The sequence below is a fragment of the Caenorhabditis briggsae genome (assembly GCF_000004555.2).
Source record: "Caenorhabditis briggsae complete genome, chrV, whole genome shotgun sequence".
Taxonomy (NCBI): domain Eukaryota; kingdom Metazoa; phylum Nematoda; class Chromadorea; order Rhabditida; family Rhabditidae; genus Caenorhabditis; species Caenorhabditis briggsae.
The window spans coordinates 2,434,907-2,452,935 of NC_013488.2; the positions used below are offsets into that span (position 1 = coordinate 2,434,907).

At 41.3% G+C, this 18,029-nt stretch overlaps 1 protein-coding gene across 1 annotated transcript; it reads left to right on the forward strand.

Moving 5' to 3' along the window:
• Positions 1-2,007: 2,007 nt before the first annotated feature.
• On the forward strand, positions 2,008-17,797 carry CBG23621 (the record flags this gene model as incomplete). The annotated part of the gene is made up of 26 exons (XM_002647787.1): positions 2,008-2,045; positions 2,115-2,250; positions 2,921-2,995; positions 3,511-3,576; positions 4,032-4,160; positions 4,206-4,577; positions 4,832-4,924; positions 5,002-5,661; positions 5,787-5,845; positions 9,104-9,213; positions 9,320-9,426; positions 9,761-9,878; positions 9,924-10,060; positions 10,239-10,425; positions 10,471-10,577; positions 10,686-10,833; positions 11,187-11,297; positions 11,354-11,496; positions 11,951-12,071; positions 12,244-12,283; positions 13,474-13,745; positions 13,787-13,927; positions 14,808-14,891; positions 15,951-16,084; positions 16,141-17,461; positions 17,751-17,797. The coding sequence occupies 26 exons, from the start codon at positions 2,008-2,010 to the stop codon at positions 17,795-17,797; spliced, it is 4,956 nt and encodes a 1,651-aa protein (XP_002647833.1).
• Positions 17,798-18,029: the final 232 nt, after the last annotated feature.

Below are 18,029 nucleotides of genomic sequence, written 5' to 3' on the forward strand. Positions count from 1 at the left end.
AAAACTGGAAATATCGAGAGTTATGAAAGATATAATCATAGAATTCAGAGAAGATATGGACCCGGTCACACGGTTAGACAAAAAGAAACCATTTGTAAAGATTGTGAAGTTGGCCTGAAGGTTTTTTTGATTCACGGGGGGGGGGGGTGGGTTTGAGCTATCACACTAGGAATATNNCCCCCGGGTGGGTAGCGGGTAGCCCGCTTCTTCACCCGCCCAAATGAAAACCCTACTGTATATTTAATTCGATACACGATTTTCCTTAAAAATGTCTGTACCTGTTCTTTCACTACCAAACCGTAACTTTTACGGTGAAATATCTTTTCTAAGCTTCACAGCTCTGAATTTCTCAAAATTGTTCCAGGGGACAACATGGGAAGAAAGGTAGCAAAGAAGAAGAAGAAGGCGTTGAGCGCCGAAGAGGTGGAATTGAAGAGACTGGAAACGAAACGGAAACGACATGAGAAGTATTTGCGAATGAAGGAAAAACAAGCAATAGAGGTAGTCCTGAAAAGCCCTAAAAGTCCAAAATTAGGTCTCAAAAATTTTTATTGTTTCAGAATCCCAACAAGGAGCCAAAGAAGATCGGAAGGCCAAGAAGTCCGAAAGCGAAGAAATTACCACGTGTCAAGGTGAGGAAGCATCTAGAAACCAAGGCTGTGGGTAACTGGGCCGCGGTCGGCGGTGGCCCGAGCCGGCGGAAGCTTGCCGTCCACCAAACCAGCCGTTAGGCAGCCAAGCCCTACCTATCTCAGTTAATAGCCGCGGTCCTGTTTCTTCCAGCGTGTCTAAAATCCCCGGAAAATTTCGGAACCCTTTCAGAACGCCCCCACACGATCTCCAGACTCCCCGGATCCTTCAGACGCCGTCGAGCCAGCCCCATTCGATGCTCTTTTGAGGGCCATCGCAATTGTACATCCTGAATTGATTTAATAAAAATAATAATTTCTTTGTTTTTTTTTTCAACTTTAGCCGGTTTCAAATCCGTTAGTTAACGGTGAAATATCTTATGAGAGAAAGACTAGAAGTCTCCCAAATTCAACATTTTGATAACAGGGCTTCAAGATGCAACGATTGATGGCTATAGCAAGGGAAGATCTCAGAAGGTTTCCCTAGGAAATGAGAAGAATGCAGAGGGTACGACAACGGGCTCCTCCGAATCGAATTGTAAGTTTTCGAAGATTAGGTATAAATAAGATACTTGAAATTACAGAATGGTCCCAACAACCTACTTTTTTATTGCATGGTGTTCATGTGTTTGGTGTACTTTGTGAGTCAACTATAACTTCAAACTTTGAGCCAAATTTTCTCCGTTTCTTTATAAGATATCGAAATAGTGTCAACTGATAAAAAGTTTATCATAATGTCACCAATATTTCATCGGTTGGCAGAAATTTAATATCTTTTATAGGAACCGAGAAAATTGAGCTGAAAGCTACGGTACTACATTTGGACCCACCTTAAAACCTGTAATAGAAGGGTCCCTAGCTTTTATCTTTGTGCTGCTTCATCTCGGCCCTTGTGAAAGATATCAAAAAGTTTGTCAACTGATAAACTTTTTATTATAATATCACCAATATTTTATCAGCTGAAAATTTTTTGATATCTTGCACAGGAGCCAAGAAAAATTAGCTCAGCCCAAAATGGCAGTGCAAAGGCCCTTCTATTACAGGTTTTACGGTATAGGTTCAAAATTCGGATACATGAAATTTATTATCTAGATTTAAAATTTTCAGAGTCGCGAGTTTCTCTATCAAGAATTCTTCCTAATCGGAGAGGTCTACCAATGCTTGATGGACAGTTAGAATTTGTGGGCAGGGATTGAGAAGGGGAATCGAAAGGATCTTCTTGCTGACTACAGCTTCCTTCATTTTCTGGTCACATAAGGTTATTTGAAATATAGAGTTTCGTCTGGTTATTAGTCCAGATATTACTTATTCGTGCTTGTGGGAATCAGTTTTCCAAAATCCTTGAGATGGATATGAGACTACAGACTGGAATCTGAAAATGCAGCAGGCCTTACTAGTTAGGACGCCAATTGAAGGGTAACAACCTCAAATATTTAGAGGTAAGATTTTTCAGCTACACAGTTGCCATTAAAAAAATAATTCCAGAAAGGAATCTTCACCACGAACTGGAGCATTCGGAAGAGACCGCGGTCTGATGAATAATCGATCTGGAACATCCGGAAGATTTAGGATTTTGGAACATCCAAGGTTAGACAATTATGTGTGGAATATAAGTGAGTCAGTGAGCGTGTGTGTGTGTGTGTGTTTGTGTGTGAGAGAGAGAGAGAGAGAGAGAGAGAGAGAGAGAGAGAGAGAGAGAGCTCCTCGCTTACCGTATTTTCTCTAATAGAAGCGTACCTTAAACGTTCACCTTGAGCTCAATTATTTCGTCTCCCACAAGAGATATTAGAATTGCGTCAACTGACAAAATTTAGCTGATAATGTGAGGAATATTTTATCAGTTGATAGATTTTTGATATCTTTCAAAGGAATCGAGATAATTGAGCTTAAAGTGTACGTATAGGACGGTCTTTTCAGAGCGAATACGATAAGAGAGACTAGAGAAGGAGACAGAAGACTTTATTAGCGATATTCCAAAAATAGTAACAATTTAGGATCTTTTTTAAAAAACTTTTTTCAGTGCCACGCCCCTTTTGCCAAAAATTTGCTTCATCATTTCACAGCGACTTCCGGATTTTCCTTTTTTTTTAATCCCTTATGGCTTTTTTCAACTTTTTCATCCTTTTTGGTTTCCAACGTTCTCCCATATCACAAACAAATCTTTTCTTTTTTGAGCCCAATCCCCTTAATCCTTCTCCCTTTTTCTACTCATTCATGTTTCGCATCTTTTTGCTCTTTCATCTCTTTCGTTTTGTTTTTAAAATAACTGGAATAATGAAACATTTTTTCAGGTAACGTCGTCATCCACGTCATCAACAAATATGTCTTCTGGAGCGCCAGCCAATCGTCCAACGGAGAATATGGAGGTGAGTTTTGGTATTTAATTTTTGGTATAAAATTAATCTGGGATAAAGGGAAGATTTAAAATATTGAATCGGATCAAAAGTTCTTATTATTTTGGGGCACTTTTAAATTCAGTTATAGAGCTCTTCTTTGGAATGTTTGCTGACTATTTGCGGATTTTTGAATATTTTAGAATCTAAAATTTAGAAATTTTGTGTTTAGTGATTTGTTTCAATTCTTGCTCCCACCACTCCTTCTTCCATGCACCCCGTCTTTAGTTTCCCAAAAAGCGGAAAATTCTAGAAATTATTATTTGGTTGCCTAGTTTCCAAATCACCAAAATCTTCGAAAATTTAGGGGGAAGACGACGATGTTGGGTTTATGTATGAAGGACTGGTGAGATGCTTAACTTCCAAAGAAGTGGAAGAGGATAGGAGGAGAGATGTGTTGCGTAGAGAGCACGGAATTTCTAGACGTGCTTTGAAAGATCAGGTTGAAGACGTTGGGCAATAGGGGAAAATGATTTGAAAGTTTTCAGGAGCCGAGAAGTGAGATGGAGCAGCCTGTGGTGGAGCATCCTGTGATGGAGCATCAAGCCCAACAGGTCAGTTTTCTATCTTTACTGTTAAAAAATCATCAAATTCTGTGTGTGAGTGTGTCCGGTGTTCCCGGGTCGCCGACCCTAGCGCAGTCACCGTTGGACCAACATTTCCGAAAATTTCACAAATTACCCCAAAAAGCAGCGAGATGATGCCCGACTTTATTGTTTTTCGAAATTTTGTCTCTGACGTCTTCTGAAAACGTTAACCTATTTCTACAACGGAAGCCAAGAGATTGGGCGTAAACCGACTGGTAATTTTTTATGTATCCTATGGTGTCCGTCATAAAGGTAGAACCCCCTCGTGGGAATAAAAATGCCCCAACTCATCTGAAACCTTGTGGTCCTATAATTTGAGACATTCTGAATAAAACTCATTCGGTAGGGGCGTCTTATCTTTATGATGCACACTGTATACCCACCATCAGCTCTGCTAATCCACGCTCATAATCAATTTTCAGGTCCAGGACATCGTGGCGGAGGAACAAGAAGACGACGACGAATACATCGATGTTGGCAGCCCTCCTCCCATGCCAGAAGATTACATACCAATCCACCTGGCTCTGTTGGAAAAGGACAGATTGAGAAAAGTGAGAATAGTGACCTATCCCTCGGTTTTTAGCTTTATTTTTCAGGAGGAAGCCACCGTGAGCTTCCTGAATGAAAACCCAGATTACCTTCAAAAGAATATGGAGCTTGGAGCTGAAGGACAGCCAATCTCTGCGGTTGAATCCCCCGGGGTCAACCCAGCTTCGATTGGGGAGACATCGGTTATCTTTCCGATTGCCCCAACGTATTCTCTTCCGATGTGGAACTATTTTTCGGCGCTTTCGACGGGCTATGTTGCTTTTCCCACCGTTGGCATCTCTTCAGTCTTCATCACATCGGAAACATCTGCGTTTTACAATCCAGGACAAGTTTTGGGTACCGATCCATTAGTGGCTGATACGGTCCCGGACCAAGAAGCTCCAGTTGATCTGTCTCGCCAAACTGGACAAAACGATCCGGTTAGTGATAAACGCTTTCCTGGAATAACCTAGACTGACCTTGTTCAGACCTTTGATCCTGCTCCACAACTCTTTCCGTTCTACCTACCTTTGCCAGGGTATCCAGGCAATTAGTTTGATCAGAGACAAACCGTAATTAGGTAGTTTAAATGTTGTATGGTTTTTCGCTGTGCTTGTCTTTTTGGTTAAGCGTTTTGGTTCTTTTGGTTGCTGTGCATTTTTCATTTTTGAAAACTTATTGGTTTTTTTTCTAGAGAAACAATCCGGGTAACAATAGAGATAGTGCCAAAAATAGTGCGCAGTGCCAACGAAATTTGGCAGAGACGGGTCGTGAAAGCATGAACCAGGTACGGTAGATGGGTTAGAGATGGGACAAAGGGGGGATCTAAAAAAATAATAGAGTTTATCAAAATTTTTGCCGGAGGGAACTGCGAATGTGCTAGCTGATGTTGAGGAAGACGTGGATCAAGATGATCTGCAAAGATTGAGACTTACTTCTTGGCTGTTGGATGGCTATGAGGGCGAGGAGCAAGAAACTGATGAGAACGGGATTCTTCCAGAAGCCCAAAGCAGCGATGCGGTTGACGACGAGAATGAAGAAGCTGCTGAAGTGGTACTAACGCTCCAGAAGGCGTCAATGGACCTTGAGGATGTTAAAAGAGACGCTTCGGTCGGAGCACCAAAGGAGATTGGTGAGGATGCTCCAGAAGAAGTGTCTGATGAAGGACTGGAGAGAGAGTTCGATCATGCTGCTGAAGATTCTTCCAACAAAGGACCAAAGATGACCTTCGAGAATGTTGGAGTAAAATCTTCGGACAACGGAGTCGTGAAGATCTTGGACGACGTTCGAAGAGAATCTTCTAAGGAGCCACCGAAAGAGGTCATCGAGGATGCACCTGAAACTACAGAATGTCAGGATAGTGCAACTTCAGAAGCCACCAATCCAATTGCTTCAACCCTTCCAACCACTTCCGCGGCTTCCAACATCGAGACACCTCCACAACCAGAACCGGAACCCCGTGAGCAGCTTCAAGGAATTCTCGCAGTCCGATCGGGTGACATCGTAATGAATCGGACACGACCAGTGAGTTTTTAGTTCATCTTTGGACATGCATATTACTTTATGTCTACAAAAAACCATAGTACATACTTGCTAGTCAAATTCCTGAAAGTTATAACGATTTGCCAGTAAACATTATTATTTTTCAGAAAAAATGCGTCCGATTCGGAAGCCCTTTGGAGCACATCAGCATCTTTCTGCCAATCGAGTAAGAAAACCCAGGACCATCAAATCAACCCTCCCAGGTAAGTGTTTAGTTCAATGAGATACTTTTAGATATTTTTATAGTACCGGCCTGTTTGCAGCGCTTCTGGCGCTTCAAACAGATGGCTGGCGGGCCTTCGGCGCGGGAAAGAGACTGGTTTATTATAAGAATGATGATAACCAGTGTGTGCTACCGATAAGGTTTCGGTAATGGACCGCGACGTTTTAGAACCGCGACATTTTAGAACCTTGACGTTTCAGAACTCCGACATTTTAGAACCGCGACATTTTAGAACCGCGACGTTTCAGAACCGCGACATTTAAGAACCGTGACGTTTCCGAACTCCGACATTTTAGAACCGCGACATTCTAGAACCGTGACGTTTCAGAACCGCGACTTTTCAGAACCGCGACATTTTTGAACCGTGACGTTTCAGAACTCCGACATTTTAGAACCGCGACATTCTAGAACCGTGACGTTTCAGAACCGCGACTTTTCAGAACCGCGACATTTTTGAACCGTGACGTTTCAGAACTCCGACATTTTAGAACCGCGACATTCTAGAACCGTGACGTTTCAGAACCGCGACTTTTCAGAACCGCGACTTTTTTGAACCGTGACGTTTCAGAACTCCGACATTTTAGAACCGCGACATTTTAGAACCGCAATATTTTAGAACCGTGACGTTTCAGAACCGCGACTTTTCAGAACCGCGACATTTTTGAACCGTGACGTTTCAGAACTCCGACATTTTAGAACCGCTACATTTTAGAACTGACCAGTACTGTCAAAAAAATCGTGTAGTCCGTGACGTTGATCGTGAACGTGACGTTTCAGAACCGCGACGTTTCAGAACCGCGACATTTAAGAACCGTGACGTTTCCGAACTCCGACATTTTAGAACCGCGACGTTTCAGAACCGCGACATTTTAGAACCGCTACGTTTTAGAACCGCGACGTTTCAGAACCGCGACGTTTCAGAACCGCGACTTTTCAGAACCGCGACATTTTTGAACCGTGACGTTTCAGAACTCCGACATTTTAGAACCGCGACATTTTAGAACCGCAACATTTTAGAACCGTGACGTTTCAGAACTCCGACATTTGAGAACCGCGACGTTTTAGAACTGACCAGTACTGTCAAAAAAATCGTGTAGTCCGTGACGTTGATCGTGACCGTGACGTTTCAGAACCGTGACGTTTCAGAACTCCGACATTTTAGAACCGCGACATTCTAGAACCGTGACGTTTCAGAACCGCGACTTTTCAGAACCGCGACTTTTTTGAACCGTGACGTTTCAGAACTCCGACATTTTAGAACCGCGACATTTTAGAACCGCAATATTTTAGAACCGTGACGTTTCAGAACCGCGACTTTTCAGAACCGCGACATTTTTGAACCGTGACGTTTCAGAACTCCGACATTTTAGAACCGCTACATTTTAGAACTGACCAGTACTGTCAAAAAAATCGTGTAGTCCGTGACGTTGATCGTGAACGTGACGTTTCAGAACCGCGACGTTTCAGAACCGCGACATTTAAGAACCGTGACGTTTCCGAACTCCGACATTTTAGAACCGCGACGTTTCAGAACCGCGACATTTTAGAACCGCTACGTTTTAGAACCGCGACGTTTCAGAACCGCGACGTTTCAGAACCGCGACTTTTCAGAACCGCGACATTTTTGAACCGTGACGTTTCAGAACTCCGACATTTTAGAACCGCTACGTTTTAGAACCGCGACGTTTCAGAACCGCAACATTTTAGAACCGTGACGTTTCAGAACTCCGACATTTGAGAACCGCGACGTTTTAGAACTGACCAGTACTGTCAAAAAAATCGTGTAGTCCGTGACGTTGATCGTGACCGTGACGTTTCAGAACCGCGACGTTTCAGAACCGCGACTTTTCAGAACCGCGACATTTTTGAACCGTGACGTTTCAGAACTCCGACATTTTAGAACCGCGACATTTTAGAACCGCAACATTTTAGAACCGTGACGTTTCAGAACTCCGACATTTGAGAACCGCGACGTTTTAGAACTGACCAGTACTGTCAAAAAAATCGTGTAGTCCGTGACGTTGATCGTGACCGTGACGTTTCAGAACCGCGACGTTTCAGAACCGCGACTTTTCAGAACCGCGACATTTTTGAACCGTGACGTTTCAGAACTCCGACATTTTAGAACCGCGACATTTTAGAACCGCAACATTTTAGAACCGTGACGTTTCCGAACCCGACATTTTAGAACCGCGACGTTTCAGAACCGCGACATTTTAGAACCGCTACGTTTTAGAACCGCGACGTTTCAGAACCGCGACATTTTAGAACCGTGACGTTTCAGAACTCCGACATTTGAGAACCGCGACGTTTTAGAACTGACTATTACTGTCAAAAAAAAATTCGTGTAGTCCTCAAGGAAAATAAAAATTTTACCGGTAATTTTCCGGTAATTTACCGGTAAAATACCGGTAAATCTTCGGTAGTTTTCAAATTTACCTGTAGGTTAGGGACCGGTAAATTACCGGTAAAATCACAAAAAAAACCGTTACCGGTAAGTGAAAATCGGAAGTCACACACTGATGATAACCTAGAACAACTGGACTCCTTTAACTTTTCAGAAAGAAACATCCTCGAAATAACAATAGAAGGTCAACATGAGATCATTGGCTAGTCTGGTTGTGCTCAATTTTCAATGCTTTTTTGCATGTATTCTCTATATTAATGCCGCGTTCAAAGTTGATTTCCAGGAGTAATTTCCTGGAAAAAAGCTGTCCAAAGCTGCGATTGTTTTCCAGATTTACTGCAACAGTAAACTACTGTATCACTCGTTTTGACTGTGTTCTTCCTGTTGATTCATGTCGATTTACGGCGGGTCTCGAAGCGGAGGCCTCTGGAAAACAATGGCAGCTTTGGACAGCGTTTTCCAGGAAATTACTCCTCAACTTTGAACGCGCCATAAACCTCAAAACCGTTTCTATTGTACCTTTGAACCCATCTCTTACCACTCTTTAAATTCAGCATTATATTGTTTCTTTTGTTCTTCCCCAGGTATACTGTCAAACCCTATCCTATCTAGTTAACTTTTTTCCTCGGTAGTTTTTTTGCCAGCCTTTTTCCATTTTTTTGTCAATTTCCTCTTCATATTCTGACTTTTTCATACCATTACGCCTAGTTTTTAAAATGATTCTATTCTGTTTTCATCGGAATTTATATACCTGTACCATTTTTGTATTCTACCGTCTAATCAATTCGTTGTAGAATGAACATTGCCGACAAAATTGACGTTGCTCGTCAGCAACTCGAGCAAATTGAAATTGATTTGGAAAAGAAGTTCGCCGAGGTCAAGGATGCTGAGAAGAAGCTCTCTGGTGGGTTTTCTTTAGACTGCGCTCTACCGCAATATTTGTGATCCTTGTTTGTATAGTTTCAATAGAGTGCGTTACCTTCTTGATAAAAATACATACAATTTTTCAGAGCAACCGACGAACAAGGAGCTCATGGAGCAGGTGGCGAAGCTCAATGATGAGGACATCAAGCTCCAAAATGCAAAGCACGAGAAAGAGGAAGAGATTGCTAGCCTGGTGAGTGGCTTTCCTATGGATGTTGTGGGTTTTCAGTTGTGCACCTTTAAGGAGCTCTGGCGTGATTGGATGTATCGGGCCATCGCGGTTTGGCATCTCTATGTGGAGGAGGCTCCCGCCGAGGAGGAGAACGTCGAACAGGGAGAGGCTGAGCATTAGCAGAGGGATTAATTATTGTTGTAATGTACCCATAATGCATGTATCAATGAATTGTTTGGTTTTTGAGTATGCTCTTTGTGTTATTTTTGGTTCCTAACATGTTGGTTGCAGTGACTTGTACTTCTATCACCTCCTTCCTCCCTATTTTTTCAGTTTCTAAACTCCTTTCAGTAAGATGAGCAGCGACTCGGATCAGGAGCTTCTTGCCACATACCGAGGTCGACTGGAGATTGCCAACCAAGAGATGGAGAGGGTCGAGTCCGAATTGAGAAGTGCACAGGAGGAATTGAAGCGTAAGCTCAAAACGAAAGTAATTTATTTTGAAATATAAATTGTAGGTCATCCGGAGCAGCCAATGGACACCGAAGCGGTTGAGGCCAAGAAGGCATGTCTTCAGATGGTTAAAAAGTTTGAGGCGGAGCTAGAAACCATTCGAGTCAAAAAGTTGGTTCTGCATCATGCCGTGAGGGGACTAGTGAGTATTTGATTTCACAACTCTGCATGTATCAGTGTCCTTTACAGGAAAATCCTCTTGCCATGTATGACCCACGACATTGGTTAAATTTGGGAGATGCGCTCAATGGCATTCGTCGTAATTGGCTGTCCTGACATGTTAATAAAATGAATTTTGTTTGAATTATAGTTTTTTCTAGTCAATTCTGTTCACCACAGAGTCTCTCACTATCTACATACCCCCGACTAATCAACTTCTAATCCAGCGATTCAGAAACGGTATGAGCGCGCAGGAAATCGCCAAGTTTCAGCAACAGCTCCTGGATGTGAGAAAGGTGTTGAAGGAGCTCGAGGACCAGAGAAAGATGGTCCAGGAGAAAATTGAGGGTGAGGATCCTTGATAAGTTTGTTTTGTGGATTTAGAATTTTCAGAGCATCCCGACCAAGCAAAATGGGTGGATTTGATGGTGGTTGTGAAGGACGCGGTGGAGAGCACGACGATGGTGGAGAACATATTAGAGAAACTGGTGGAGGGATTGGTAAGTCTTGGGATGAGGCGAACATCTTCTACAAATGTTGGCCAATCTTTGTCCAATCTACTACTGTATTTTCTCTAATAGAAGTCCATCCTATACATGCACTTTGAGCTCAATTATTTCGGTTCCAATGGAAGATATAAAAATCTCTCAATTAATGAAAATCTGTTAAGGATCAAAAAACCTGGGGTCTCGACACGGTCAAGTTTAAGTCAACTGATCTTGGTTCCTGTCAACGATATCAAAAATGTGTCAACTGGTAAGTTATTTATCGTAATATTACCTATATTTTATCCGTTGACACATTTTTGATATCTCTTCTAGGAACCGAGATAATTGAGCTCAAAGTGCATGTATACGGTAGACTTGTGACCTCTCATTTTTCAGGAGAAAGCACACGATGACCTCCAGAAGATGGAGCAACCAGCAGAGAAAGCAGATCCACAATAACTCGTTTTAAATAGAATTCAGTGGAATAAACATTATACATGTTGCCACCCTGTCATTTTCTCCTATTTTTTCAGTTCCAAACCTGTTTGATTCAGAGCAACCCTATCTTTTATCAGTCTTGTTTTTACGCTCCTTTAAATCTTAACTAATACATTTTTTCAGGTACAAAAATGGCTAACCAATTGGAAGCGATGCAAATGGAGCTGGCTCGAATGGACCAGGAATTGGCGGACCTGGAGGTTCAATTGGTCGACGCCCACAACGATTTTGATGGTAACAGTTTTTTTTTTTTTAATTCTTAAAAGAGTGTAAAAATGTACAATTTTCAGAATTCGTTGGCGACTTCATCGATCGTGGACTTCCAATCCAAGAGGATGACTTTCCAGACTTCTTGGAGCACGTTGACAGAATCATAACTCTGAAGGAGCGTCAGAATGCGTTGGAGGATCGGAAGGAAGCGTTGGAGATAAGAGTGAGTGATTCTTGTTACTAACATCCATGTCTGTGTCTATATCCCTTTTTAGATCCAACTGAATGAGGATAACTTGGAGAACCATCACTAATCATCAAACACCGCTTCTATGTTCGCTATATCTCACAAACACGTATCTAACCTTGCTGCCTGCCTAATTAGTCCAGAATCCTGAATATGCTCACCCCTTCTTACACACCTGAATCCCCTCCGTAACTATGGGATTCTCACGCTTCACCAAGTTTCGTAATAATAATTAACCAGAAGGTTTCCATGACTTCGATTACCTTATGGATCAGTGAATTTCATTACTAACCCTAATTTTTAACTTTTGAGATTGAGAGAGATCACATTGAGAGCACATCTGTTGTCCCACATTCTAATTTCAGTTGTACTTGTGCATTTTTTGTTGCAAATGAAAGTTTGCTTGTTGATAAATAGCTTTGAATTTTAGCACATTTTGCACAGATTCAAGTTCTGGAACGACAATCAATCGATATTTGAATGGATGTTCATAAAAAGATGTGTTGTTTCATCCATAACCAAGGCTATGCAAATCTCGGCCGCGGCCGGCCGTGGGCATGACCACCACTACAGTATACAAAAGTCTCACTTCCTTTTTTTCCCTTTATTTTTCCCCCCAAGAAGTTGTATAACTTGAGCCAATTTTTCTCGAAACTGTGTCATCTAAATGGCTCCGTTTTTCTGTATATTGCCTACTGTTCGACTAGGCAGATTTTTTTTCAGACGCTCGACACGGACTACACACGGAATACATTTTGTACAAGTTAGTTTTGTCTGAAAATTCCAGCATGGAATGCCCCAGAAACTAGTTTGGTTTAGAACGAAATGTATACATCAACACCTTTTGATATAAACGACCCAGCAACATAAACAAAGTGGAATCGTCAAAACTTTTTTTAGAATCAGCGTTTTGTTTATTTTGTAGCTTGCTTTGGTTTGAGGTGTTACCTTTAATAGACCGGCACTGGATGAGAATTACCGTTAAACATGTAATAGAAGGGCCTCTAACTTTGAGCCAATTTATCTCGGTTCGAGTGAAAGATATCAAGAATGGGTTAACTGATAAATTGTTTATCATAATATCATCAATATTTTATCAATTGCCACATTTTTGATATCTTGCATAGGAATTGAGATAATTGAGCTAAAACTTGACAGTGTAGGTTTCCTTCTATTACAGGTTATATGGCATTTCGATTTCTGAAAAAACGATATCAAGACTTTTCAAAAATTCTCAGAATGTTATCAGTAGATAATTTGTTGATATCACCTCCAGAAAATGAGATAAACCTGTCTGATTGCATGTGTCTTTTGTGAGGCGTACTGATTTCAAAAGATCCCAATTTTTGATTTTGCTCACTTTTCCCTGCCCTCACTTCCTCTCTCCAGCTTTAATAACTTCCTATCTATATTTTTCCACAGGGATCGAACTAATGCGAAGTAGCGTGTCAGCTTCAAATTTATTTTCATGCGGCGTGATAATTGTTCTCTCACTGTGCTGCACTGAGATTGTATGCTTTTCCTATTCCTGACGTTCCTCCAAAAATCTGAAATTCCCATACCCCAAAAAAGGAAACATGAAAATTGAAAATTCCCAACAGATTTTTTTCCTTCCCTTTTTTCTCTTTTCCCCTGATTTTTTCCTATTGTTTGCACCTCTGACATAAACCTCCTAGCCGTCAACTTTGACTGAATTTACCTTGATTCCTGTAAACGATATCAATCAGCGATCAACTAACAAAATATTTGTGATAACATGATAAACGTTTTGTCAATAGACCACTTTTTGGTAACTTTCACAGGAACCGAGATATATGAGCTCAAAAATGGACGGTGTTTATGATGATTTCTGTGTAACTGATTTTCCTTGGTTCCGTCTGTTTTCCCGAATGCTTTTCGTTTTGTTTAACCTTCTATTGAGCACCTACCGTACCCTCATCTTCTATATTTCAGCAAACAAGCAAGAATGTTCGACGTCATCATCAATGGAGCGCGAAAGATCTGGCGACATGTCACGTCATCGAGCACCTCCTCCTCTGCTCCAGTTGAGGCCCAAGGAATGGAAGCGGAGGAATTTTTCTATTGGCACGAGATGCTCCATGGATTCAAAAATGACAGCCAAGGGACCTACCCCCAGATTCCAGCTGGCGCCAAGGAGATGCTGAACTCCTCGGAGCTGTTCAACAACGGCGATGTGGAGGAGTTCGTCAGGTGGCAAGAATACGGTAAGGGGGAAATAATATAAAGTAAAACATGGGATTTTCAGTGCATTGCCGTCAAGAATGCAGCGAACCAGGACCTTCTCCGTTGGCTGACTCCCGCGAGCTCCCGGGTTCGGAGGCTGATAATTCGGATTCTGAAGCTTCATCGTCATCGCTGGGACTCGGCTCAGAGTATGAGGAAGACAGTTAGTTTATTTTGTATGTTATCTTGGCTAGAATCAATTTTTAGCCGCCAGTGAGTGGTCGGAGGACAACTTCGAATTCGCGTACGACTGCAGGTGAAAGAGTTGGCGGTGTTTTTCTTCTATTATCCTAAGAATTCTAGTCCTATTCCTCTGGTAAATTGTGATGTTTCTCAACCCGAACCGCTTCAGAAGTTGTAACAATTTTTTTTCTTTGCAATGTAGAAGCCCACTCTATGCCAGCACATTAAGCTCGATTTTCTCTGTTCCTTCAAAAGATATTTGAAAATGTTCAACGGATAAATTATTTATCACAATATCAGAAATATTTTGTCAGTTGACTGATTTTTGATATTTTTTATAGGAATCGAGATAATTAAGCTAAAAAATACCGTAGTTTTTGTGTTTTTCGCTCTTTCGTTGTTCTTTCTTCTGATAATCCAAGATCCACAAAATAAACTTTTCATAATTTATCTCTGCGGATTTAAATGAGTACTGTGGATGGGCAAGAATATTCTGGAAATGATGAAACCAAATGGCGTTCAGTGATGCCAAAAAGCCGAGCTTCATTATGAAAGATAAGTTGATATTCACAAGCTACAGTAATATAATTTCATTATATTTCAGAAAACAAGATTTCAAAGATTGGCAATGGAAATATTATACGAAGGAATGGTTGAAGAAGATGAGTTCTATTTTATTTTTTCTCTTCTCGATGAACCATCAAAAACGAATATTTTTCAGTATCAGATCGGAGATTGGCACAAGCTGGAGGACAAATCTCTCGATAGCTTTATCACCATGGATGGAGATCCCAGATCTTGGAAGCAATAAAAGGTGAACTTTTGGAATATTGATTCTTTAAATCTTGTTTCTCTTTCAGACAGCGTCTGCCTCCAGCTTCTACTTTGCTCGAGCAGATCCAATGCTTCAGCTTCTCCGGCTCCTACTTGGTCCAACGGTGACTGTAATTGGTTCCTGAAAAAGTGTCAGAATTGTGGAAGTTTTGTCCTTTACTGCTTCACTATGAGCTTGCTTGGTTACGTACTAGCTTGCATATTGATTCTTCATACTTTTCGCTTGGCCGAGCATTTGCAAACTCATTTGATCATAAGATAACGAGCCTAAAAAGTGATAGCACCACCCCGGCGATGAGTATGGATTCTTTGACACTTTCGCTTTTTTATCACCTGCTTCCCTTTTCACATTAAGCACGATTCTTGTACACTTTGAACGTTTTTTCTTTTAATTATGCAGTCACAAAATTCCCGCCACAATCACTTTGACTCATTGTGCCGTAAACACTTAAAAATGCTGACCCTATATTTAACCTTGAGATGCATTATCTCGGTTCTTGTAAAAGATATCAAAAATTTGTCAACTAATAAGATATTGGGGATGTTATGATAAACAATTTATCAGTTGACAACTTTTTGATATCTTTGACAGGAACGAAGATCAGTTGACTTAAACTTGATGGTGTCGGGACCCCAGGTTTTTTGATCCTTAACAAATTTTTCCACAATTTTCTCACTTTATATGTCATGCTTTTGTAAATTGTACATTTGCTACCACGGTAATCTGAATAAAAGGCTATTCTATACTAACTGAACTTTTTGGCTGTACCATTAACACAGTGAGCTTCATTTTCAGAAAGGGAGAGAGAGAGAGAGAAATCCTTTTTTTTCTTTCAATCATTACAGATCTTCAAATTTTACTATATTATTTATTTACGACTGTTTTTCCGATTTTTCTGTCTCCGTATATCCTCCACAATTCCATTTTTCAGTTTTTCATTTCTCACTCTCCAACACTTCAACCCATTTCTTTCTCTACCGTACCCCTCTTTTCAAAAGCCCACTTTTTAGAATAATCACCAGAATTGAGTTTTCCAAATCTTTTTTCTAATTCTTCACACTTCCTATTATCAATTTCTCTTTGTTCCTAATATTTAACTTTTCTACCGTACTCCGCCGTCGTCTCTCTTCTTCTCAATTTTCATATAATCACGGAAACCTCTTTTCAGATTCTATCATGGAACAAAGAGAAGGTCTTTACGATGGTAAAATCAATTGGGATACGAAAAAATTGAAGTTCAATTTCACCCTAGGACTTGAGAAATTGTCTGAGAAAAACGAAGGATTGCAAGCTGAATTAGGTGTAAGTTTTTACCAGATTCGATTTTTTTTTTTAATTTCTCATTTCATGTTTTCTAGAAAATTTCACCTGAAGTCATGGAAGCGATCGCTGGAACCTCAGCAAACGTCTCTTACGACGCACTTCGAGAACTGGACCAAAATAGGCGTCGTCAATTGGAAAGGGAGCTGAAGAAGTTGAGAGATACGTTTGAAGCTCGAATCAAAGATCTCACAGAGGGAAATAAGCAACTTCGAGAACAACAAAAGACGAATCAGATCGAGCACGAGAAGCTGGAGTCAAAATTGCAGGAGTCTGAGACTGAAAAAGGGATTCTTCTGAACGAAAATTCAACATTGAAGTGTTCGGTCCAAGAGCTCGAAACCGAGAAGAATGCTATTAAAGCGACAAACTCAGAGCTGCATAAGAAGCTGGGAACATCGGAAGAAAGGCTCAAGGATCTTCAAGAAAAACTTGAAAAGGCGAGAAGAAAAGGCGAGAAGCTTCAGGAAAAGCTTTCGAATTTGGAAGAACAGCGGAAAGCAGGCCAGAAAGATAGCGAGAAGGCTGTCGAGCACATGCTGGACTTGGAGAAGAAACTTCTGGAGGCCACAACACAAAAAGAGAAGCTGCAGAAAGATCTCATTGAAGCTGCTCGAGTCTCTGAGGTCTTCAAAAAGGAACAGCACTCAAAACTGCAGCAGACTCAGAGAGATAAAGAGGATCAGAAGGCTTCCCTTGAGGCTGAAATAAAAAATCTCCAAGTGAGGAGCTCAGAACTCACTAAGAATCTCGTGATAGCTGAAGAAGGGCTCGAGAATCTTCAAGAACGTCTTCGAGGATCAGAACAACAAAAAACCGCGGTTCAGAAAGAGAAAGAGGACGCTGTGGGAAAGCTTCAGGATCTCGAAGGAAAAATTCTTCAGTGCAATAAGGAAAAGGAGCAGCTCCAGAAGACAGTCAAAGAACTCGAGGGAAAAATTCAAGAATCTGTCGTCTCCAACAAAGAACTCGAAGCAAGACTGCAGGTGGTGGATAGCAAAAATGGAAAGCTTCAAGAAGAAAATACGAGACTGGAGACAACGGTAAATACGCTTCAAATGAATGTAGCTGAACTTCAGAAAAGTGTGGAGCAGGCAACCGCCGCCAACGGACAACTTGCTGAAAAACTGAACGCTTCTGAAGAAAAGAACAGGGATTTGGAGGGAAAAATAGCCAATCTTGAGGAATCACTTGCAAGACGAGCTAACGATTCATTGGTTTTGGAGCGGATATTGAATGAGGCAAATGCGGGATTAGAACGATTGAGAGCTGCTGAAGAAAATCGTCGAGAATCAATGACTCCCGAGGATCCTTCGTCGGAGACTGTTGTTGCAGCGAATCTCCAAATCGTTCACGACGGTAATATGAGCTCCTCCCCAGTATGCAGATGTTTTGCCTACTCGGCCTTCTCTCTCTCTCTCTCTCACTCCCTGAATCGTCTCCCGAATAGTTCCTGAATCCACACCTTACCTCTTCATGATTTTCTTGAAGAATCTTTTGTGCTCCTCCACTCTTCTCAAAATCTTCCCAACCAATATGCCCCTCACATTATGACCACTTCCCAGATCTTTTGTCAACCCACCTTCCTTAATACCCTCGTTCAATGTTTCCTGTTCCTGTTTTCTGCTCACATTTTCTTTCTCTGCAGCTTTTGTAGTTATCCTTCATGCCCTCCCGAACTCCTGCTGCTTCTGACATATCCAGAATCTGAAATGCTGTTCCGAAATTAGATTTTTTTTTCTCCCAACAAATCCTTTCCACGAGTTCTGTATCTCTTGATTCTAAGATTCTATTGAGTACTGTTTCCCTCACTCCGTCCGTTCTTTGGACTTGTTTGAATATTTCAAAGTGATCCTAATTTCAATTATCCTTATTTCCTAACTTTTCTTGTTTTACCAGCTAAGTTTCTTTTTTTAACCGTGCAGCT